Below are 25,412 nucleotides of genomic sequence, written 5' to 3'. Positions count from 1 at the left end.
AATTTAGGCATTTAGCAGACTCTCTTAATCCAGAGCGACTTACATTAAGCAAGAACAAAAAGCATGGGGAATACATTACATAAAAACATTTATCATGAAACATGATAAGAAAGTAAGCTAAGAAAGTAACAGTGGAATATCTATAATGAAACTATACATATAAGCTATACATCTATACTACTATGATATACATTATGTACTATGACGTGCTATGACTACATACAATGCACTTATGCTGTTTACATAACATGCTATAAGTCTGTATCAAATGCTATCTAAGTCTACAGAATTGCTATCTAAGGGGGTGGGGTAAGTGCTATGGGCCATGATGGAGTCTGAAAAGGTGGGTTTTCAAACTACGGCGGAAGATTGGGAGTGATGCTGCAGTTCTGACTGCAATGGGAAGTGCATTCCACAGTTTTGGAGCCAGAAGGGAGAAGAGTTTGGGACGTGTGGAGCGTTGTCCCGGCGTTTTTAGTGAGGGTACTTCCAGCTTCCCTGCGTTGGCTGATCTGAGTGAGCGGGAGGGTTTGTAGGGTTCGATCATACTTGCAAGATATGGGGGAGCCATACCTTTGGTTGCTTTGAATGCCAGCATCAGAGTTTTGTATTCTGTGCGGGCAGCGACCAGGAGCCAGTGGAGGGAGCGGAGCAGGGGGGAGACATGTGAGAATTTTGGCTGGTTGAAGACCAAGCGAGCTGCGGCATTTTGGATCAGCTGGAGAGGCTTAAGTGCACATGCTGGTAGGCCAGTAAGGAGGGAGTTACAATAGTCGAGTTTTGACAAGACTGTTGTCTGGATTAGGAGCTGGGCTGATTCCTGGGTGAGGAACGGTCTAATTCGTCGTATGTTATAGAGTGTGAACCTACAGGATCGAGTGACAGCTGTGATGTGAGTTTTGAACGAGAGCTGACTGTCCAGGACAACACCAAGATTCCTGGCTGTTGGGACAGACGTTACCAGGGCGTTGTCTACGGAAATAGTTAGTTCCCGCATAGGGCAGGACTGGGAAGAAGAGAAATGTATGTATGCCACGGATATGATTATACTCAGTACTTTGTGAATTGCATTGTGAATGCAGGACCATGTACTTGCAACAGAGTATTTCTACATTTCCTAAAGTATTAAAAAAAGATTTGTTCTACCAGCATGTAAGACTAACTGGCAACTGCCCTGTGCCAATGACAATGCCTGAATAAACGCATCAACAATTCAACATTTTTGCGTGTGCGTGTGCGTGCGTGCGTGTGTGTGTGTGTGTGTGTGTGTGTGCGTGTGCGTGTGCGTGTGTGCCTGCGTGCGCCTGAGTGAGTGTGTGATAACAGGTTGAGATAAGAATGTACCACTCCCAGTTCAAAGTTGATTCAAAAGCGTAGGCTTATATTTTCCTCTATGACTTCAAAGAAGCACCAGATACAGTAGATCATAGATGAGGTGGAAATGTGTGTAGCAGATAAAGAATGAACTATGTCTCACAGATAGAGAGAGAGAGAAACAGAGAAAGAGAGATAGGCAGAGAGAGAGTGTGAGAGAGAGAGAGAGATAGAGGTGGGAATGTTTGTGGTGTACTAAGAGAGACTTGTAAGAAAGTAACAGAAGTGATAGAATAATCATTTTAGACCAATTACCAGCAGAATGCTGATTAGTTTATACAGTAGAACTTAGTAGTATAATCCTATAGGTTTGGTGTTATGTGTGAATGTGTGTGCTTGTGTGTGTGCGCATGTGCGTGCCTGAGGTATAATCCTGACAACTAATGGCGCTCCGTGGAGGAAGATCTCCGCTTCGCTATCTGCTGCTGGCGGCCATATTGGCTCTACTGGTGTTCCTGTCGTCTTGGTGGCTCCGTGAGTTGTTTATTTCCTGTTTTACCATGGAGTTAACAGCAACCTGGCATGTCCTTAAATTGTGAATTCACTGACCCAGACTGTATAAATAACTAAATTGTCTGTCTGTCTGTCTGCAGCTCAGCCATGGAGAGACTGTGAGAGTTCCTGGCATCCTTGTCTGACCTTTCACCTTCAGACAGTGAGACACGCACGAACACACACACACACACACACACACACACACACACACACACACACACACACACACACACAATATCTATCTACTCTGTATCATGTTTTTATAGTTAACTAAATAATATCATGCAGTGTCGCTTGCCAAACAATACATAAAGTGCAGGCTCACGGACAGACAGTAGGCTATAAACATATCAAGATCTAAGGGCTGCCACCTTTAGATCTCCATATATGCAGATCTAAGGGTGGCATGGTGGCAGTGTCGGCAGCGTTGATTCCCAGACCAACGATGCCCTAATACAATCCCTTTTTTGTCCTTTTTTGCCCTGATGTCATCAATATTAAGCCCATAATATGGGAATGAAGAAAGGAGAGAGCACACAAAATAATTTGTCTGCTCTGTTGTCAATAAAGAGCTTTTAAAACGTGTGTCGATCTCCTTTCTCCTTTCTAAGTTATTTTTTGGATCCTGCACCCGTTGCAATTTAAGGATGTGCGTGCACCTCATTACTTTACTTTATTTGTTTATTTAGTCAGGACAGTGTATATTGGTAATACCAGATTTGGCAAAACATGCTAATATCCATCTGCAGTCCTCTTGACCATTAATGTCAATATATGGACATATTGGTCCAGATTCAGCAAGGAATTTATGCTCCTAATTGGAGCGTACCGACCGACATTTAATAAGTAACACGTGCGTGCATGTGTGTGTGTGACTGTGTGTGTGTGTGTGTGTGTGTGTGTGTGTGTGTGTGTACGTGTTTGCCCCCTCCAGCCCACGGTTGCCGTTGGATACAAACAGAGTGACAACAAAGAGGAGGAGGTGCATAGGGCGGAGTCATCGTCAGCTCTGCCCCTCCCACCAGAATGCCCGGGCCAATCATTTCAGGTACAACCCCCCCAATGCACAGACAACAATCGCAGATTGAGAGCAGCCAGCCCAGCCCAGGCCGGTAATGAGCCATTATCTGTTGTCTTGTAGACTCACCATGTCATTGGATATTTCGAACCCTATACCACTTGTGCAAGGAAGGACGCGCTGTGATTCGTCCCCTTTGAGTGGCAGTGATTTACATGATTTACGATTCTCGAATCTGTCCGGGGGTTACAAATCACCCGTGGCGTCCTGTTAGGTTAGGGTTTGGGGATGGTGTCTGACTAATGGTGTGTCTGACTGTTGGTATATAACTAAACACATGCACCATGCGGCGTCAACAGGCTATACTATGAAAAGTAATAACATTACTGTAATAGGTAATATATTACTGTTTTTGAGTAACTTTTCCAACACTGCCTATACTTGAAGAAACGTGTCAGATTCATACGCCACATCAAGGCTTTTATTGGGTAGGCCCTGAAATTACGATGGGACATTTGGGCAATTCCGGTTTGTTGTTTTCTGCCTGATGACTAGAAACCAGTGACTACAACATGACGTAAGTTATCATCCTGATGACTTTTACAAACCAGTGACTACAACATGACGTAAGTTATCATCCTGATGACTAGAAACCAGTGACTACAACATGACGTAAGTTATCATCCTGATGACTTTTACAAACCAGTGACTACAACATGACGTAAGTTATCATCCTGATGACTAGAAACCAGTGACTACAACATGACGTAGGTTATCATCCTTATGACTTTTACAAACCAGTGACTACAACATGACGTAAGTTATCATCCTTATGACTTTTACAAACCAGTGACTACAACATGACGTAAGTTATCACCCTGATGACTAGAAACCAGTCACTACAACATGACGTAAGTTATCACCCTGATGACTTTTACAAACCAGTGAATACAACATGACGTAAGTTATCATCCTGATGACTTTTACAAACCAGTGACTACAACATGACGTAAGTTACCATCCTGATGACTAGAAACCAGTGACTACAACATGACGTAAGTTATCATCCTGATGACTTTTACAAACCAGTGACTACAACATGACGTAAGTTATCATCCTTATGACTTTTACAAACCAGTGAATACAACATGACGTAAGTTATCATCCTGATGACTTTTACAAACCAGTGACTACAACATGACGTAAGTTATCACCCTGCTGACTAAAAACCAGTCACTACAACATGACGTAAGTTATCACCCTGATGACTAAAAACCACTCACTACAACATGACGTAAGTTATCATCCTGATGACTACAAACCAGTGACTACAACATGACGTAAGTTATCATCCTGATGACTTTTACAAACCAGTGACTACAACATGACGTAAGTTATCACCCTGATGACTAGAAACCAGTGACTACAACATGACGTAAGTTATCATCCTGATGACTAGAAACCAGTGACTACAACATGACGTAAGTTATCACCCTGATGACTAGAAACCAGTGACTACAACATGACGTAAGTTATCACCCTGATGACTAGAAACCAGTGACTACAACATGACGTAAGTTATCATCCTGATGACTAGAAACCAGTCACTACAACATGACGTAAGTTTTCATCCTGATGACTAGAAACCAGTGACTATACAACATGACGTAAGTTATCACCCTGATGACTAGAAACCAGTGACTACAACATGACGTAAGTTATCACCCTGATGACTAGAAACCAGTGACTACAACATGACGTAAGTTTTCATCCTGATGACTACAAACCAGTGACTACAACATGACGTAAGTTTTCATCCTGATGACTACAAACCAGTGACTACAACATGACGTAAGTTACCATCCGCTCCCGACCGGATCATGAAGCAGAAAAGGAATGCTTCCCAGGCTACCTCCAGTGCAGCAGAGGGCAGTCATGAGCTGTGTGTTATTTTCTATAGGCTCACCGCCTGTTGCTTCACCTCAGCGCCGCTCTGGGATCTGATGACGATGTCTTACTGGAAGCTTACCTACGCAGCTGGGACGAACTCATCAAGTAGGCTAAACGCACGCACGCACACACACACACACACACACACACACACACACACACACACACACACACACACACACACACACACACACACACACACAGGTTAGGGGACTTAATAATAATAATAATAACTTGAATTTATAAAGCGCCTTTCAAGAAACCCAATGACACTTTAAAAAACAGAAAAACAAAAACAAAACTAATTGCCAAAATCCTGAGTGAACAAATGTCTCTTCAGTGCAGACTTGAAAGAGTCCAATGTAGGAGTCTGGCGAATGTCCAAGGGGAGATATTTCCAGAGGGCAGGGGCTGCCACATAGAAAGCTCTATCGCCGAGGGTCCGCTTTTACATGGCCGGTTAAGACTGATATGAGGTTAGAGGACTTACGTGGCCGGTTAAGACTGATATGAGGTTAGAGGACTTACGTGGCCGGTTAAGACTGATATGAGGTTAGAGGACTTACGTGGCCGGTTAAGACTGATATGAGGTTAGAGGACTTACGTGGCCGGTTAAGACTGATATGAGGTTAGTGGACTTACGTGGCCGGTTAAGACTGATATGAGGTTAGAGGACTTACGTGGCCGGTTAAGACTGATATGAGGTTAGAGGACTTACGTGGCCGGTTAAGACTGATATGAGGTTAGAGGACTTACGTGGCCGGTTAAGACTGATATGAGGTTAGAGGACTTACGTGGCCGGTTAAGACTGATATGAGGTTAGAGGACTTACGTGGCCGGTTAAGACTGATATGAGGTTAGAGGACTTACGTGGCCGGTTAAAACTGATATGAGGTTAGAGGACTTACGTGGCCGGTTAAGACTGATATGAGGTTAGTGGACTTACGTGGCCGGTTAAGACTGATATGAGGTTAGAGGACTTACGTGGCCGGTTAAGACTGATATGAGGTTAGAGGACTTACGTGGCCGGTTAACACTGAGGTTAATGGTTAGGGAGGGTTAGCATTAGTAATAAGTCGGACAATGCGACCAACAACACAACGGATGTCTCTGCGTTTCATAATCATAGCCTGAGCCATTAACTGGCTAACCTACTGGTGATTTTGGGTTTAATTTTATTTAGAATCCGCCAATACGTGGATTCATTCATTTATCCTTATTATCTCTCTCTCTCTCTCTCTCTCTCTCTCTCTCTCTCCCTCCCCAGGTTCATGGAGTCTCTCGGGACGATTGTCAGTTTCTTCTCTCAGAAGGTCAGAGACAAGGTTGTGGTGATACGAGAGCTGTCACTCAAACACAGAACACTGAAACTACAAACCCCAGCATCCAATAATGGACTACAATCCCCATCACCCCATCATGGAACTGCAGGACTACAAGCTGGGGTCAGAGAAAAGATTAATTTATGTTCATTATGTTCATCATATTTTGAAGCTGAATTTATTTTAAAACTTTCTGAGAACACATCACCAAATTTGGAGCGACACCCCTCTGCACAGCTGCACTGTTATTGGTTAGGAAAATACAAGGTTCACTCCCACTTATGCCACCTGGGTCGTTCGCTATATAAGTTAGTTATATAGATATAACTAACTGTAAGTGTCTTAACCTTTCTTCATATGACCTTTCTTTCAACCCCGGTATTAGTTTAGTAGCCCTTCTCTGAACCTTCTCTATTTTCTCTATGTATTTGATTTTGTAGGGGCACCAGACTGAGCTTGCAAATTCAAGATGTGATCTCACCAAGGATTTATATAACGGAATAAATAGTTATTTTCTTAAATTTAAAAAGGTTCTTATTATCGCCAACATGGAGTTTGCCTTTTTTACTTTTTCAGAGATGTGTATTTCAAATTCTAGTGAACTATCAACCACCACCCCTATATATTTTTCTTCCTCTACTTGATGAATCACTAGATCTCCAACTGTATAATTAGCCAAGTTGTCAGTTCTTCTCCCAATGTGCAACTGTTTACATTTATCTGGATTTAATTTCAGTAGCCACCTGTCACACCAATTACTGGTACTCTGGAGGTCTGCTTGGAGTTGTGCTGTGTCCGTGTCATTGATTATAGTTCTAAATATTTTTGTGTATAAAGTAAGACCTTAATTTTGACACCAGTCTCTTATGGGGAACTTTATCAAAAGCTTTTTGGAAATCCATATAAATGCAGTCAACCGACTGTCCTCTATCTATATATATATATATATATATATATATATATATATATATATATATCACAGCTATTTGTAAAATTGCAAAAATAACACAGCTCTGTGTTATCTTTGTGTAAAATTAACACAATCGGTGTGTTTACACATTTAACACACAACATGTGTAACATAACACAGACCTGTGTTGTCTTTGTGTAGAAGTAACACAATCGGTGTGTTTACACATTTAACACACAACAATGTGTTAAATCTGCCAACACAAAATCATGTGCCAAAACAACACATTGTGTGTCCTTAACTAGACACAGATGTGTTAAGAAATAACACATTATGTGTTATTTTTTACTCATTCGTTCTGAGAGTTTAAGGAAAACTAAATAAAATCTAAGCTATCATGACTAAACTAAGACTAAATATACTGACAAATACGTTAACACAAACTATAGACTAAAATGTTAGGGGGGGACTAGTGGGCAAGAGATCTTAAGCAGATAGCAGATCTACAAGCTCACAGCGACTCGCAGTGTGACGCGTTGTGAGCTCATAGATCGGCTATTTTCAGCATGCAACCAAATCTAAAGTCAGCCATTACGACACCATTCAAGACCCACCAAAATACATTTTAGTCGACTAAATCAACTGTAGTTCTATTTCGTCCCTGCTGACCGCCAGAGGCGGTGCTTTAAGCATGAATATGTCCTTCGCGCATGCGTCGTCGAGTGTTGTATACAAACAAAGTCAATTTTGACCCCGTGATGACCCGAAGTAGTCTATATCTTCCGGCAGTCTGCAGGGGATCAGTCTCTAATTTTTCTCGCGCGTCGTGGTGAGAAATTTGCACTGGGCTGCGAGGTATTGCTATGCAATACAATATGCAGCTACGGTGCCTGTACCTGGTCGCCGGTAGTTCTGTGACGGCGTGACTGCCTGTCGGAGTAGCGTTTGTTCGCCCTCCAGGAACTGCGACTATGGTTTTCTATCTCCTCGATGAATGGAGTTTATTTCGCGGATTCACGTGGACGCAGGAGCGTCCAATCTCTCTCGCCGGTAAGGAAGGCTAACCCCCCTCGGACGAAAGGTACGTTATCGTTTAAAGTGGTGCTATCCCCGCTAAACAGACGTCCAAATGATATGATATATATTTTTATCATGGCATAAACTCTTGTGAGTAGAGGCTGCGTTCGCGCCGCCTCCCTGCTCTGCATAAAAGTTTTTTTCGACTGTGAACGCTAACAGACGTTCAAATTATATGATTATTGTATCATGGCATAAACTCTTGTGAGTAGAGGCTGCGTTCGCGCCGCCTCCCTGCTCTGCATGTTTTGTTCAACTGTGAACGCTAGCGCTTATTATAAGCGACTATAAGACTTGCCGAAGGATAAGAACACTGTCATAATATTACCTTCGTTTGATAAACACGCTACTGTCAAGCTTTGGTTAGCCCCTGCTGATGGCAAGCATTGTCGCTACATACTCTCAGCAGTCGACATATAACTTATGACTTAAGTTAGTTAAGGCTAACCGGCATTTTCTGTTTGACAAGCCCCGCTGGCCAAAGCCATATACCAATATTGGCAGCATTCAAGCTTAACCGCTTTTGCGAATAGCTTGTATTCTTGTTGTTATTATTAGCCCGGTACAGGAGCAGCTACCTGCGTCCTCCCAGGGTATTGATGTTGCTACCAGTATAGTCTGTAGCTAAATAGCTATTGGTGTACATAGCCTGTCTGGTTGTTAACCCAGCTGGCCCCCAGCAGTGGGCCTAGCTGAAGCTGCTACCAGTATGTATTATTATACAGTATGATTTTATATTATTTTATTTTAATGTGAAGCACTTTGAGTTACATTTATGTATGAAAATGTGCTATATAAATAAAGTTTATTATTATTATGTCTGGAGCTCAAAGCTCCATTAACAGTTTTTGCATATACAGTGGGTGCAACTTGGTTTGTCCACCTGTAGGTCCCATTAACCCAGCTGGTCCCCAGCACAGGGTATCTGGCACGGCTGCCAGCGTAGCTCACAGCAGCTACCAGTAGTTTAAAGTTAAAGCTGTTTATGAACAGGCTATAGCTTGTCTTGTTTTTAGTAGCCCAGCTGGTCTCCAGCATAGATCTCTAACTGGCGCTGCTACCTGTAGTTGTAGCCCAAGCGCTTATTATACTATCTAAGATTAAAAAAAAAAGCTATCTGTGTATAGCTTGCTTTACTGTTTGTTGGCCCAGCTGGTACAGGGCAGGCAGCGTATGCGCTCCGCTCCTCCAGCATACGGCCAGCTTGATGTTACTTACTACTAATGTTTGTTAGCTCAAGCATTTATTAACAGCTATCGGTGTATAGCTTGTTCTGTTCTTAGCTGCAGCTGATACAGGCAGCGTACGCGCTCCCTTCCTTCGGCAGGTGGCCCCTATTGGTGGAGCTATCGGTTGTAGCCTTTTCTCCAAAACTAGCTTGTGTCGGTTTATTTAACCAAACTTCTGGCTGGGGTAGGCAGCGTTAGTGCTCCCTCCTCCCAGCATGAATGCGTAGTAGTGCACACTTGACTAGTGTATTGGAAGTGTCTTTTGTTTCGCTCTGGACTAGCAAACATAAATTACAATAGTCTGGTTGCCCTTTAACCACACTAATAATAATGCACTTGGAGTTTGGATAAATGTCATAGTGCTGGGATAAGCGTTCGCATAGGAAACACTACAGCTGCTACATAGCAGCGTCCAAACCTTGACTGGAGGCTACTTTATTATCATAATGTATAAGTAAGCCTCCGCCGGGGGTACAGGTAGCGTACGAGCTCCCCTCCCCCACCGCGACCATGCAGGTCGCACAGTCTATCTAACAGCAACATCTGTGTGCTGTTTCTATGATGCACTTTACATCTGGTTGAATCTCAAAGTGCTACAATGAGCATTTGCATAAAACGTAAATGCATGCTGCGGCAGGTATAGCAGCATTCAGTTTTTCGATTAAGTCATTAGATGCCGATCTAAGTTAAAGCCTCTGCTGGTACAGGCAGCGTCCGCGCTCCCTTCCTACAGCATACGGCCCCACCCCTAGCAACCAGTAGCGTCCGCGCCCTGGGCTAGTTGGGACTGGTGTGCACCGGCCGGCCCAAAGGAACCGGTGCCACCACAACGGAAAGTTCCCACTTTTGTACCTCGAAAGCCTCTGCTGGTACAGGCAGCGTACGCGCCTCCTCCCCCCAGCATACGGCCAACACCTAGCAACCAGCAGCGTCCGCGCCCTGGGCTAGTTGGGACTTGTGCGCACCGGCCGGTCCAGAGTAACCGGTGCCACCACAATGGAGAGCTCCCACTTTTGTACCTCGTATGAAGCTCTCCTTCAGCCGTGAGCCAACCTTGGTCCTGCCCCGTGTGCCAGGAGGAAAAGGTCTGACCGCTGGCTACAGCAGATCCGAGAGGGCTCAGCTATCTGCGGAGTTGGCCCACATGAGGTCCATGCTCACTTCGGATGACACCTAGGCACCTCGGAGGGTGCCGAAGCGCCTCCCTCTCTGATGCCACAGCTGACTCGAGGTTGATGTGCTCTCCCCGACAGCTTAAGCTATGCACTTCCATGACTATGAGGAAGATGCAGAAGGCAGTGCCTCCCAGGCATCAGAGCCAGCCTCCCACTTCTCAGCTCATGCGCATAGCCGTGGAACGCATACTAAAGCAGGCAGTCGGCTCCTCCAAGCGCCTACTGCAGACGCGGCTTTGCCGTCTTCGCCGTCCCCCACGCCTGTACCTGAGTCAGCTACAGGCCTGCCGGGCGGACGATCAGGGCTTTCTCCCATCTCTATACCGATGGCGAAATCCTGGCAGCCCTGCCCTGATTGAAAAAAGTGTCCTGAGACAACCCGTTACGACTTGACACTTTAATAGATTGGAACGCACAAGGCGATAAGGGCTGGCCTGGGTTACATGCCAGCCACCAAGCCTGTCACTGCATCCCTCATTGTGTTCTCCAACGAGGCCCGGCGGCGGAACGCTAGGTGACCTCGACCCCAGTACAGGAGCACAGGCAACCTGCTCACTGGGGCCTCCTTTTCACACCTAATAGTGGCAACGTTAATACTGGCTCAGCCACCTTGGGTGTATCACTGGAGGCATTGGCGTCATGTCCTCAGAGCACGGACGGCTGATGCCCATCGTATCTCTAGCCCGTCGCCAAGCCGGGTTTCCACAGTCAAGCTTGACTGATGAGACTAGGCCAACTCTCCGTAGTCTCCCTGAGGAGCCAGGAGCACTAGGTGGTTCAGCCGGGGCGAGAAGCGCCGGAGCGAACCATCCAGGTGGGGAAGACCAGGCTGCAGCTTGTAGGCCTACGACACATCACGCCTCCCAAAGGGCCGAGCTCCAACATTGATGAAATCATCTTGACTGCCCTCGGAGCTCACGTATCACCGCCGGCCCACACTAGAGGCCAGCGTGTTCCCTGGCGTCCCACGCAGGGACCTGACTGTGACTTTCCGGGCTGTGCAGCGCCTTCTGACGCCAGCCCCCCATATCCGGCGGGTCAAAATGGCCATTATCAGCAACATGACGAGAGCCCTACTATCAGACCAGGAGTGATGTGTCCTCCTGCCCAAGGGCGCAACAGAGGCTGTATATCCTCAGTCACACTAAGGGAAGTCCGATCTACATACTTCCTTGTGACGCAAGACAGACGGGTGTCGACATGTCTTGAAGCTGATGGGACCCAACAGGTTTATGAAGTTCGTGCCAGTCTACTGGGCCGAACACGGCAATGTGCTGGAGCGGCAAGTGGTGTGCTCCGCTCTACAGCACTTCCTGCCGTATTTTTATTTAACCTTTATTTAACCAGTAAAAAAATCACATTGAGACTTGTGTGCACTTCCTGCCGTACAGGAGAGGCGAGCACATTCTCATACGTTCGGGCAACACCTCGATCGTGTATCACGTAAGTCATCGGGCAGGGCCACGTTTGCTTGGCTGCTGTAGGTGTCTATGGACCCCCTCCTGACTTGGGCAGCCTCCCCGCCCGATCAGCCTATAGGCAAGTTGTCTGAGTGGAGAGCGGGACTACATGGTAGGCTCTCCCTCCCATCGAAAGCTTCCATGAGGGGAGCGGTACCCCATCCAGTGGTGGTGAACACTAATCAGAGGCTGCGGAGGTGGACCTCCTCACCCTGGACCTCACTAACCTCCCTGGTTCTCCCTAACGGAGACACCCAGCCCACCGGGCCAGGACGCAAGGGTCCGACGGTTTCATAGAACCTGAACGCCACAAATGGCTGTCAGCCTGCTGGACTTCTTAGGCTTCCTGCCACATAGCCAGTATGAACGGAACGACCTACATCGTTCCTGACACACATGGCCCTAAGCAGACCACCGCCCACAGGGCACTATCCTTTTAAATGCGCACTGCCAGAGGCACTGCATATGCCTTGCCACTGCCTCTCTGATACGACCAGCGCCTCAGAGTTATTTAGGAGGGTCACACCATACTGCTGGTTGCCCCCCCCCCCAGCCAAGAAGTACTTGGTCTCCAGACCCAGTCGGAGGACGCCATGGCGTCTCCCCGACAGAGGTCTCCCCAACTGGGAGGCGGTCGGATACGGCATTCAAATGCTCAACGCCCCCAACTGTGCGTTTGGCCACTGGCGGCCCTGAACCGCTGTGTGGAACCAGCCAGGCATGCCACCCTGAATTCAAGGGTGACATCCATGACATCCATCAGGCTACTGTACGATAACCGATGGAACCTATTTCCAACTGAGGCCAGAGCAAAGACCTAGTGCGCTGCTCTGCCTACCTGTCTGGAGTTCCGCAGTCCCTCCTAGACAAGGGCCGATCTCCTACTCTAAAAGCATAAGTAGGGGCAATATCATGTTGATATGCTAGAATCAATATTGCTGTAACGAAGCGTGGCCGTGAGCGGCACGTCCTGTCTGTTAGTGACTTGCGTTCGAAGCAAAGCTCAGACGGCCTGAGTGTCTCTGTGGCCGAACAGTGTTCCTCCTGAGGGTGCTGTCACATACACACCTCAACCAGCCTATACGGCTAGCATAGTTTTACCCTCCACCAGGAGAGTGGATGGACGAGCGAGACCTATTGCGCCCAGTGTGGGCCCTGAGAGCCGCTTGTTAGACCTGCCGAATGCTTTCGGCGGTCAGAATGGCTGTTCCGTTGTGACGATGGCCCTTTCAAAGGTAGCGCTCTCTCCAGACAGCGCCCGCCCCACACTATTGTGGATGCCATCAACCACGTTTATGGGGCGAGTGATCGTACCTTACCATTTGGCGTGAGGTGCCACTCTTAACGGGAGCGTCCCCACATCATGGGCTGCCCCGAGGGAAGTACCCCTGGAATGGATCTGTGCCGCTGCCTCATGGGCATCACAGCGAGTTGTCTGTTCCTCTGGGTGAGTGTTGCCACTCCCCACCCGCTGGACGTGGTCCTCTTACGAGAGTCCTCCAAGCCTACTCCTTATGGTTTGTGATCAGGATCCCTCGTGACTTGGCTGGCATAAGTCATTCATGCTTAAAGCACCGCCTCTGGCGGTCAGCAGGGACGAAATAGAACGATAGTTACGTATGTAACTACGGTTCTATGAGTCCCGAATGACCGCCAGAGGCACTCTGTCACTCAGAATCCTCGAGTTCGCGCGAGAAAATTCTGTAGAGACTGATCCCCTGCAGACTGCCGGAAGATATAGACTACTTCGGGTCATCACGGGGTCAAAATTGACTTTGTTTGTATACAACACTCGACGACGCATGCGCGAAGGACATATTCATGCTTAAAGCACCGCCTCTGGCGGTCATTCGGGACTCATAGAACCGTAGTTACATACGTAACTATCGATTTATAGTCAACCAATTCACATGGTATTTAGTCGACTAAAACTAGACTGACTCTCTCTCTCTTTCTCTCTCTCTAGGCCTATCATTCGGTTCGTTCCATGGTGGAGGCGGAGCTCAGAGCGGGCGCGGTCGACTTCTCTCGTCGCAACCAATCAGGTTGCAGGACCCTTCTGAGGCTGCACCGCTCCCTCCAATGGCTGCGTCTGTTACTGCAGGGCCTGATGGAAGGACGAGACCAACTGGGCGCGCTCAGAACCCCGGGAGACCTCTGCAGGTATGCCTGTCTGTCTATCTGCCTATCTGTCTGTATGTCTGAAGTAGCTAGATGTAGGCAAAATAATCTTTGGAGGAAGTGGCGGGACCGCGATTGGCCGTCAAAAACACAATATTTGGTTAGATTTGGTTTCAAGAGTTTCGATCTCATCCATTAAAATGGAGGGGGACCACTTTGGATGGCGTCCCAACCGGAAATGACAGCCTGTGGAGCGGTGTGCTCGGTCATGGAATGATTATGTTCCGTCTTTTGATTAATCTCCGTTCCTGGCATCCGACGTAATTAATTAATAAGGCTGAGACCTCCGTCCCGGCCCTCAAACTGTTAATTAACATTTAGACATACTTATAGTCCAGCAGCAGAGGCCCTCCCTGCAACTAAACACATGTTAAAACGTGAATAATAGGGGTACTAACATGGGAGTGAAAGAATATGCTGGCTTTATGCGTTATTGGAAATCAATCAAAACACAAAATAACAGGCTGCAGCATATAATTGTGCTGCATAATTGGTATAATTGTCACTTCATAAATGTGCAGATACCCTGTATGCACTTTTGTTTACTGTTGAGTGAGAATGTTGCATAATAAAATAATCTTCTGGGGACTTCCCAAAATAATTTGGGGGCCCACATTGCGAACAATTGTCCAAATGGCTAAAATAAATAAATATGAGATTAATTGTGATTAACATAACGGTGAGTTAACTCAAGTCTTGAGTGTACAGGGTTTGACATTGTGGGCCGCTATGCTCGATAACAGGCTTGATAAGCCCAAAACGTATTGATGACACGTACTCAATAAGCTTGTTATCTGATTTCTTCGGTTATCGGTTATCGAGCTCCATCCCTAAAGCCCATACATCCACACAGAAAGGTCCTATCTGATTGACAGCCCATACATCCACACAGAAAGGTCCTATCTGATTGACAGCCCATACATCCACACAGAAAGGTCCTATCTGATTGACAGCCCATACATCCACACAGAAAGGTCCTATCTGATTGACAGCCCATACATCCACACAGAAAGGTCCTATCTGATTGACAGCCCATACATCCAAACAGAAAGGTCCTATCTGATTGACAGCCCATACATCCACACAGAAAGGTCCTATCTGATTGACAGCCCATACATCCACACAGAAAGGTCCTATCTGATTGACAGCCCATACATCCACACAGAAAGGTCCTATCTGATTGACAGCCCATACATCCACACAGAAAGGTCCTGTCTGATTGACAGCCCATACATCCACACAGAAAGGTCCTATCTGATTGACAGCCCATACATCCACACAGAAAGGTCCTATCTGAATGACAGCCCATACATCCAAACAGAAAGGTCCTATCTGATTGATGGCCCATACATCCACACAGAAAGGTCCTATCTGATTGACAGCCCATACATCCAAACAGAAAGGTCCTATCTGATTGACAGCCCATACATCCACACAGAAAGGTCCTATCTGATTGACAGCCCATACATCCAAACAGAAAGGTCCTGTCTGATTGACAGCCCATACATCCACACAGAAAGGTCCTATCTGATTGACAGCCCATACATCCGCACAGAAAGGTCCTATCTGATTGACAGCCCATACATCCACACAGAAAGGTCCTGTCTGATTGACAGCCCATACATCCACACAGAAAGGTCCTATCTGATTGACAGCCCATACATCCACACAGAAAGGTCCTATCTGATTGACAGCCCATACATTCACACAGAAAGGTCCTATCTGATTGACAGCCCATACATCCACACAGAAAGGTCCTGTCTGATTGACAGCCCATACATCCACACAGAAAGGTCCTATCTGATTGACAGCCCATACATCCACGCAGAAAGGTCCTATCTGATTGACAGCCCATACATCCAAACAGAAAGGTCCTATCTGATTGACAGCCCATACATCCACACAGAAAGGTCCTATCTGATTGACAGCCCATACATCCACACAGAAAGGTCCTTTCTGATTGACAGCCCATACATCCACACAGAAAGGTCCTATCTGATTGACAGCCCATACATCCATACAGAAAGGTCCTATCTGATTGACAGCCCATACATCCAAACAGAAAATCTGATTGTATTAAACAACGTTAAACTCACTTTGCCTCTAAATTTACCACTGGATTTCACACTCTTTGACACACTTTATACATGGCATGCGCATACACTCTATAGGTCCTTTCAGACAGGTAGCGATTAACCCGGCTAGTCATTCATTTTGTCTTGTACGGGTGGAGGAGCGACAACGCAAGCGTATTTACGTGCATGGGCGCAGTCTGGTGAAATAGTTGCGCATGTGCTTGTTTCGTGCCCGCGGCCCGCCCAATAGCCTGTAGGGACCAGGGGTCCAGAGAGAGAATAAAGGTCTACATAGGAAAATATGCAATACAACAAAAATATGAAGATGAGAAAGAAAATTATTAAACAGTATAGGCCTAGGTTTAAAAGACATCTGTCCAATTCAAGTACATATTTTTAGTTAAAGTGCAATATGTTTTTTGGACATTTTTAAAATATAATTAAAACATGTATATAAGGCAGAAGGCCGAACAAGGGGTTGGGAATGGACTGCTTTGGGGGCCAAAGACATACAGCACAACAAATAATAGGGCCCCTGTGTGGGGTGGATGACAAGAGCAGGGCAGCAGCAGAAGTGAGGGATCGTCTTGTGGTGGCACTTGTAGAGAACTGGGAAATTAAAAGACACAGGCTATGACCTGACGAAGATGTGACCGATACATCGACATGTTGTCAATTTTTACTTGCACCCTGTGAATTACTGTAAAACGACGGGCTTAAACTGTTTGTGTTGCTCCAGTGCCTTCCTTCCTCTTACATAAGTTGAGCCTTTGCATACTGTAAGGTTGTCAAGGCTAGGGCTACAGGCCGAGATGGAGTCTGAAAAGGTGAGTTTTCAGACTACGGCGGAAGATTGGGAGTGAGTCTGCACTTCTGATTGCAATGGGAAGTTCATTCCGTAAGACGTAAGAGTAACAAGAGTTTTTAAACAACAAGCCCTATGCATTGTTGGTGACCAGTCAAAGTGTAAAATGGTACCAAAGTGTAAAATGGTAAAAAGTGTAAAATGGGTAAAAGGGTAAAAGGGTAAAATGGTAAAAAGTGTAAAATGGTAAAAGGTGTAAAATGGTGTTACATGCTTTTATTTGCCATGTTTTAGGGCCTTCTACATGCTGACAAGGGAATGTAACCTTATTTTTGCCTTTGATGTCATGTCAATCAAGAGTACATTAGCTGCACCTTTAGTACTAATCATCCGCAATTTCCGCAATTCCGCAATTTGACAAAAACGATGGGTTATAGCCCATGTTTTTTGAAATTTTGAAAAAAAAAGTTATCCTCGTTTCTCATCATTTTGGACCATGGGCTATAGCCCATATCGTACGGCATACTATAGCGCGCCGTTTTTCATCATTTTTGAGGATTTGAAAAAAATGACGAAATTACAAAAACGATGGGTTATAGCCCATGTTTTTTGAAATTTTGAAAAAAAAAAGTTAGCCTCGTTTCTCATCATTTTGGACCGTGGGCTATAGCCCATATCGTACGGCATACTATAGCGCGCCGTTTTTCATCATTTTTGAAGATTTGAAAAAAATGACGAAATGACAAAAACGATGGGTTATATCCCATGTTTTTTTAAATTAAAAAAAAAAAAAGTTAGCCTCGTTTCTCATCATTTTGGACCGTGGGCTATAGCCCATATCGTACGGCATACTATAGCGCGCCGTTTTTCATCATTTTTGAAGATTTGAAAAAAATGACGAAATGACAAAAACGATGGGTTATAGCCCATGTTTTTTGAAATGTTGAAAAAAAAAGTTAGCCTCGTTTCTCATCATTTTGGACCGTGGGCTATAGCCCATATCGTACGGCATACTATAACGCGCCGTTTTTCATCATTTTTGAAGATTTGAAAAAAATGACGAAATGACAAAAACGATGGGTTATAGCCCATGTTTTTTGAAATTTTGAAAAAAAAAGTTATCCTCGTTTCTCATCATTTTGGACCGTGGGCTATAGCCCATATCGTACGGCATACTATAGCGTGCCGTTTTTCATCATTTTTGAGGATTTGAAAAAAATGACGAAATTACAAAAACGATAGGTTATAGCCCATGTTTTTTGAAATTTTGAAAAAAAAAGTTAGCCTCGTTTCTCATCATTTTGGACCGTGGGCTATAGCCCATATCGTACGGCATACTATAGCGCGCCGTTTTTCATCATTTTTGAAGATTTGAAAAAAATGACGAAATGACAAAAACGATGGGTTATAGCCCATGTTTTTTGAAATTTTGAAAAAAAAAGTTAGCCTCGTTTCTCATCATTTTGGACCGTGGGCTATAGCCCATATCGTACGGCATACTATAGCGTGCCGTTTTTCATCATTTTTGAGGATTTGAAAAAAATGACGAAATTACAAAAACGATGGGTTATAGCCCATGTTTTTTGAAATTTTGAAAAAAAAAGTTAGCCTCGTTTCTCATCATTTTGGACCGTGGGCTATAGCCCATATCGTACGGCATACTATAGCGCGCCGTTTTTCATCATTTTTGAAGATTTGAAAAAAATGACGAAATGACAAAAACGATGGGTTATAGCCCATGTTTTTTGAAATTTTGAAAAAAAAAGTTAGCCTCGTTTCTCATCATTTTGGACCGTGGGCTATAGCCCATATCGTACGGCATACTATAGCGTGCCGTTTTTCATCATTTTTGAGGATTTGAAAAAAATGACAATTACAAAAACGATGGGTTATAGCCCATGTTATTTGAAATTTTGAAAAAAAAAGTTAGCCTCGTTTCTTATCATTTTGGACCGTGGGCTATAGCCCATATCGTACGGCATACTATAGCGCGCCGTTTTTCATCATTTTTGAAGATTTGAAAAAAATGACGAAATGACAAAAACGATGGGTTATAGCCCATGTTTTTTGAAATTTTGAAAAAAAAAGTTAGCCTCGTTTCTCATCATTTTGGACCGTGGGCTATAGCCCATATCGTACGGCATACTATAGCGCGCCGTTTTTCATCATTTTTGAAGATTTGAAAAAAATGACGAAATGACAAAAACGATGGGTTATAGCCCATGATTTTTGAAATTTTGAAAAAAAAAGTTAGCCTCGTTTCTCATCATTTTGGACCGTGGGCTATAGCCCATATCGTACGGCATACTATAGCGCGCAGTTTTTCATCATTTTTGAGGATTTGAAAAAAATTACGAAATTACAAAAACGATGGGTTATAGCCCATGTTTTTTGAAATTTTGAAAAAAAAAGTTAGCCTCGTTTCTCATCATTTTGGACCGTGGGCTATAGCCCATATCGTACGGCATACTATAGCGCACAGTTTTTCATCATTTTTGAAGATTTGAAAAAAATGACAAAATGACAAAACGATGGGTTATATATAGCCCATGTTTTTTGAAATTTTGAAAAAAAAAGTTATCCTCGTTTCTCATCATTTTGGACCTTGGGCTATAGCCCATATCGTACGGCATACTATAGCACGCCGTTTTTCATCATTTTTGAGGATTTGAAAAAAATTAAAAAAACGATGGGTTATAGCCCATGTTTTTTTAAATAAAAACTCAAAAGCACCAGGAGACATCTGCTGAATGCCCCAAGGTGCCTTGGCTCAATGGTGTGGTGTGCTTGATCGGTTGCCTCTGTATTAAACGACGTTAAACTCACTTTGCCTCTAAATTTACCACTGGATTTCACACTCTTTGACACACTTTATACATGGCATGCGCATACACTCTATAGGTCCTTTCAGACAGGTAGCGATTAACACGGCTAGTCATTCATTTTGTCTTGTACGGGTGGAGGAGCGACAACGCAAGCGTATTTACGTGCATGGGCGCAGTCTGGTGAAATAGTTGCGCATGTGCTTGTTTCGTGCCCGCGGCCCGCCCAAGCTTTTTTTTGTTTTTAAAAAACTTGCGTTGCCGTGCCCCTCATGAGCAGCCCAGTCGTTGATCCTGCGTTAATCGATGCCCATCTGAAAGGACCGCAATGGTGGACATTGTACTTTTGTGGTGATAGGGAAAAGACTACTTTACTTTCTCTCATTTACAATAAAAAACAAATTAATCTTGTGTAGCCTCGTATAGCCTTAGCTCCTCACCACCTCCTCACCACCACCCGTGTGTGTGTGTGTGTGTGTGTGTGTGTGTGTGTGTGTGTGTGTGTTTCAGAGAGGCATATCTCGTAGCCTTGGCCCCACACCATCCCTGGCTGATTCGTCAGATGGCCGAGGTGGTCTTCATCGCTCTGCCAGAGCGGAAGGTCTTCCTGGACATCGTGTGTGCGCGTGGCCAAGAGGAGTTCGTGCCCGTGCTGCACACGCTCACGCACGCACTGAGGCGTGTGCACGCGCGCACGCACCGCATTCTGGAGGCCAACAGCATGCTGGAGCTGCCCTGAACATGTGCACACACACACACACACACACACACACACACACACACACATACTGAGGCGCGTGCATGCACACACACACCACATTCTGGAGGCTCACAACATGCTGGCACTGCCCTGAACATACCGTCCGGGCTATATGGACTGTGACCATTGATTGATTGATTGATTGAATTATTTATTAACCGTTTGCAAAATTACAGTACAATTCAAGCACAAACTCAATACAAAGACTGTTAACTGTGAGTGGACGACCCAATTAAGCATTACACTTGTTTACAAGAGGGTCCACCATGTTCAAAACCTGTTTAGGCAGGCCTATGACTCTGTGTGACCTCTGTGTCTTCTGCTGCAAGCTACAGCGACCTTGAGTGCCCTGAAAGGCGCCTTATAAATAAAATGTATTATTATTATTAAAACATTTAGAGACGTACAAATAGACACTTCTATATAGTCAAAGAACAGAACAGGAATTCATCATCAAATCATGACTACAGATCCCATAGCCTGTAGGGACCAGGGGTCCAGAGAGAGAATAAAGGTCTACATAGGAAAATATGCAATACAACAAAAATATGAAGATGAGAAAGAAAATTATTAAACGGTATAGGCCTAGGTTTAAAAGACATCTGTCCAATTCAAGTACATATTTTTAGTTAAAGTGCAATATGTTTTTTGGACATTTTAAAAATATAATTAAAACATGTATATAAGGCCGAACAAGGGGTTGGGAATGGACTGCTTTGGGGGCCAAAGACATACAGCACAACAAATAATAGGGCCCCTGTGTGGGGTGGATGACAAGAGCAGGGCAGCAGCAGAAGTGAGGGATCGTCTTGTGGTGGCACTTGTAGAGAACTGGGAAATTAAAAGACACAGGCTATGACCTGACGAAGATGTGACCGATACATCGACATGTCAATTTTTACTTGCACCCTGTGAATTACTGTAAAACGACGGGCTTAAACTGTTTGTGTTGCTCCAGTGCCTTCCTTCCTCTTACATAAGTTGAGCCTTTGCATACTGTAAGGTTGTCAAGGCTAGGGCTACAGGCCGAGATGGAGTCTGAAAAGGTGAGTTTTCAGACTACGGCGGAAGATTGGGAGTGAGTCTGCACTTTAAAGTTCATTCCGTAAGACGTAAGAGTAACAAGAGTTTTTAAACAACAAGCCCTATGCATTGTTGGTGACCAGTCAAAGTGTAAAATGGTACCAAAGTGTAAAATGGTAAAAAGTGTAAAATGGGTAAAAGGGTAAAAGGGTAAAATGGTAAAAAGTGTAAAATGGTAAACGGGTAAAATGGTGTTACATGCTTTAGTTTAGTTACAAGTTATCCTCGTTTCTCATCATTTTGGACCATGGGCTATAGCCCATATCGTACGGCATACTATAGCGCGCCGTTTTTCATCATTTTTGAGGATTTGAAAAAAATGACGAAATGACAAAAACGACCGCAATTTCCATTTCCGCAATTTCCGCAATTACCATTTCCGCAATTCCGCAATTTGACAAAAACGATGGGTTATAGCCCATGTTTTTTGAAATGTTGAAAAAAAAAAGTTATCCTCGTTTCTCATTTTGGACCATGGGCTATAGCCCATATCGTACGGCATACTATAGCGCGCCGTTTTTCATCATTTTTGAGGATTTGAAAAAAATGACGAAATGACAAAAACGATGGGTTATAGCCCATGTTTTTTGAAATTTTGGAAAAAAAAATATCCTCGTTTCTCATCATTTTGGACCATGGGCTATAGCCCATATCGTACGGCATACTATAGCACGCCGTTTTTCATCATTTTTGACGATTTGACAAAAATGAAAAAATGAAAAAAAACGATGGGTTATAGCCCATGTTTTTTGAAATTTTGAAAAAAAAAATATCCTCGTTTCTCATCATTTTGGACCATGGGCTATAGCCCATATCGTACGGCATACTATAGCACGCCGTTTTTCATCATTTTTGACGATTTGACAAAAATTTAAAAAACGTTGGGTTATAGCCCATGTTTTTTTAAATTTTGAAAAAAAAAGTTATCCTCGTTTCTCATCATTTTGGACCATGGGCTATAGCCCATATCGTACAGCATACTATAGCACGCCGTTTTTCATCATTTTTGACGATTTCACAAAAATAAAAAAATAAAAAAAACGATGGGTTATAGCCCATGTTTTTTTTAATTTTGAAAAAAAAAGTTATCCTCGTTTCTCATCATTTTGGACCATGGGCTATAGCCCATATCGTACAGCATACTATAGCACGCCGTTTTTCATCATTTTTGACGATTTGACAAAAATGAAAAAATGAAAAAAACGATGGGTTATAGCCCATCGTTTTTTTTATTTTTTATTTTTTTTTAATCCTCGTTTTTCATCATTTTGGACCATGGGCTATAGCCCATATCGTACGGCATACTATAACAGACACGCCGTTTTTCATCATTTTTGAGGATTTAAAAAAAAACGATGGGTTATAGCCCATCGTTTTTTTAATTAAAAATAAATAAATGTATCCACGTTTTTCATCATTTTGGACCATGGGCTATAGCCCATATCGTACGGCATACTATAGCACGCCGTTTTTCATCATTTTTGAGGATTCGAAAAAAATGATTAAAAAAAAAAAAACGATGGTTATAGCCCATGTTTTTTTAATTTTTGTTTTTTTTTAATCCTCGTTTTTCATCATTTTGGACCATGGGCCCATATCGTACGGCATACTATAGCACGCCGTTTTTCATATTTTTTGAGGATCCGCCTATGCTCATTGTGCAGAATGTCCCATTTCAAGTTTTCAAATGTATAAAAACCTTTTAGAAAATAGCAGCTGTACAAGCTCAAACAATGCGCCGCATTGCGAGCTTGTAGATCGGCTATTTTCAAATATGGTCAAAATGTATGTGGGAATCCAGGTGAATGGGTGCACCTACTGCACCTGACCTAGTCACATGACCAGCAGGAAGCACAAAAGTCTTGTTCCTCCTAGTTGAGAGCCATTTTGCCTCTGCTGCAGGAAATGGGGTACCCTCTCATGCAGGGTGAAGGAGAAAGCACATGGTAGGCCTTGTTTGTTGCAGCCAATGTTGCTAATGGCTTTTGTTTGGTTGAGCATATGCCACTGTTGGCCATATTGTTCATTTGTGCACTTTAGTCTGTTTCCATGTTGTCTTGTTTTGACCTTAATAATCAAATGTTCCCTAGGAGAGCTAATTATAAACTTGTCACTTTATTATCTTAGTATCTTGCCTCACTGATTATTGCCCTAATGTTTTATTTATAAAATATATATTTACAATATATTTACTTTACTATGTGAATTTGGTTTGGCATATTTATCTTATTTTGATTTGTTTATTTGCTGTGTGCTGGCTGGGGGCAAACTATCTCAAAATCTAAAGCTTTTAGAAGCCGTTGTCCCATGGCCTAATGTGCAATGATTGGGCGCATACTGGGCCATTATTAATATTGATTGATGTGGTTTAGATGTTGCTGCTATGTACTTTATTTGCTTTTGGTATGGTGTATTTATCTTATTTTTATGTTTAATCTGCTGTGTACGGTTAGTTTAGAGGCCACAGTAGGCGCGTGGGCACACACTGGAAAGACCTGTGGACAAGCTATGCCTCATCTGTGAGACCTGACACTTGCATTTATTGTTTTCATGATACATTTTATTTATTGGCTCAATGTCTCCATTTGATGTTTAGCTGTAACCCTAATCCTTCTGTTGGGAATGATAGTCCCTTGTATAGATAGCAGGTAAAAGCGGTAGTGAGTCAATTCACATTTCCGTCTTCTGCGGAATAGCTTCCACCACCTCCTCTACCACCACCTCCTAATACCACCTCCTAACACCACCTCCTAATACCACCTCCTTCTAACATCACCTCCTAACACCACCTCCTTCCATGATGTGGTGGAAGCTGATCTGCAGAAGACATGTGAAATTTAGAAAATATAGGGATGTGCCGATGAGACATTTTGGCCGATATCGAGATCAGATATAATTAATTGCTGTTATGGCCGATAACCGATATTACCGATGTCAATATGATCTCATTCTGTATTGAAAAATTATAATTTGTCCATTCTGAAAAATACATACGGGGTAACTGCACTGCAGGCTTAGGCAAGTCAGATTTAACTTAAATACTTTTATATTTGATATTGTAGCATTTTTTATTTCCCCATCCACTCCTCCCTTTTCTCCTCTTCTGTACAGATTCACAGTCCAGTAAGGCTGGACCACCTCCTTCCATTATGTGGTAGTAGCTGATCTGCAGAAGACATGTGAAATTTAGAAAATATGTATAAAAATGAAAAAGACATGTACAGGGTATGGTTAACTATGAACGTGTCTGCTTTACTACATAAGTGTCAAATAAACGTTACCATGACAACCTTTTGTCATGGTATATAAATTATGTCAGATAATATTTGTATTCACAATTATATCATTATATTGTAATGTATTTGCCTGTAAAATTGCTTGCTCTGGCTAGTATCTGTCGGTCCTTTTAGCTACATGTAAAGTGTCTTGGGGACTGATCGGTATGATCCTGGTTGTGTTTCCCATCAGTGCGGTTAACACTGTACAGACTCACGGTCCAGTAAGGCCTGCCACTAACTCATCGTCCGGGGAGACACTCCCCGGAGTTTATGTCTCCCCCTCTGCAGGTCCATGGACTTCTATTATGGACCCCCAGCTGCCTCAAGAGTGTGACTGTGGACCAGGCCTCTTCATGGAGCCAGCAACAGAGTGCCTGCCTGCCTGGAAATAGTCAAGT

General features: G+C 43.9%; 1 protein-coding gene across 1 annotated transcript; it reads left to right on the top strand.

The window, feature by feature from the left end:
* Window positions 1-1,559: 1,559 nt before the first annotated feature.
* LOC308335216 (uncharacterized protein) lies at window positions 1,560-21,258 on the top strand. Its single transcript, XM_080792227.1, has 10 exons — window positions 1,560-1,848; window positions 1,968-2,029; window positions 2,804-2,917; window positions 4,848-4,942; window positions 6,105-6,282; window positions 10,955-11,064; window positions 11,942-11,993; window positions 13,362-13,457; window positions 13,977-14,173; window positions 20,404-21,258. The coding sequence occupies exons 1-10, from the start codon at window positions 1,758-1,760 to the stop codon at window positions 20,630-20,632; spliced, it is 1,224 nt and encodes a 407-aa protein (XP_080648353.1). The 5' UTR covers window positions 1,560-1,757; the 3' UTR covers window positions 20,633-21,258.
* The last annotated feature ends 4,154 nt before the right edge of the window (window positions 21,259-25,412 follow it).

The sequence above is a fragment of the Protomyctophum bolini genome (genome assembly GCF_963924005.1).
Source record: "Protomyctophum bolini genome assembly, chromosome: 20".
Taxonomy (NCBI): Eukaryota; Metazoa; Chordata; class Actinopteri; order Myctophiformes; family Myctophidae; genus Protomyctophum; species Protomyctophum bolini.
The sequence above is the reverse complement of the archived record's forward strand: the minus strand, read 5'-3'. Positions and strand labels throughout refer to the sequence as shown.

Coding starts and splice junctions, on each gene's coding strand:
- LOC308335216 (XM_080792227.1), top strand. CDS start 1,758: ATGGCGCTCCGTGGAGGAAGATCTCCGCTTCGCTATCTGCTGCTGGCG. Junction 1,849..1,967: donor CCTGTCGTCTTGGTGGCTCC/GTGAGTTGTTTA, acceptor GTCTGTCTGCAG/CTCAGCCATGGAGAGACTGT. Junction 2,918..4,847: donor GCCCGGGCCAATCATTTCAG/GTACAACCCCCC, acceptor TATTTTCTATAG/GCTCACCGCCTGTTGCTTCA.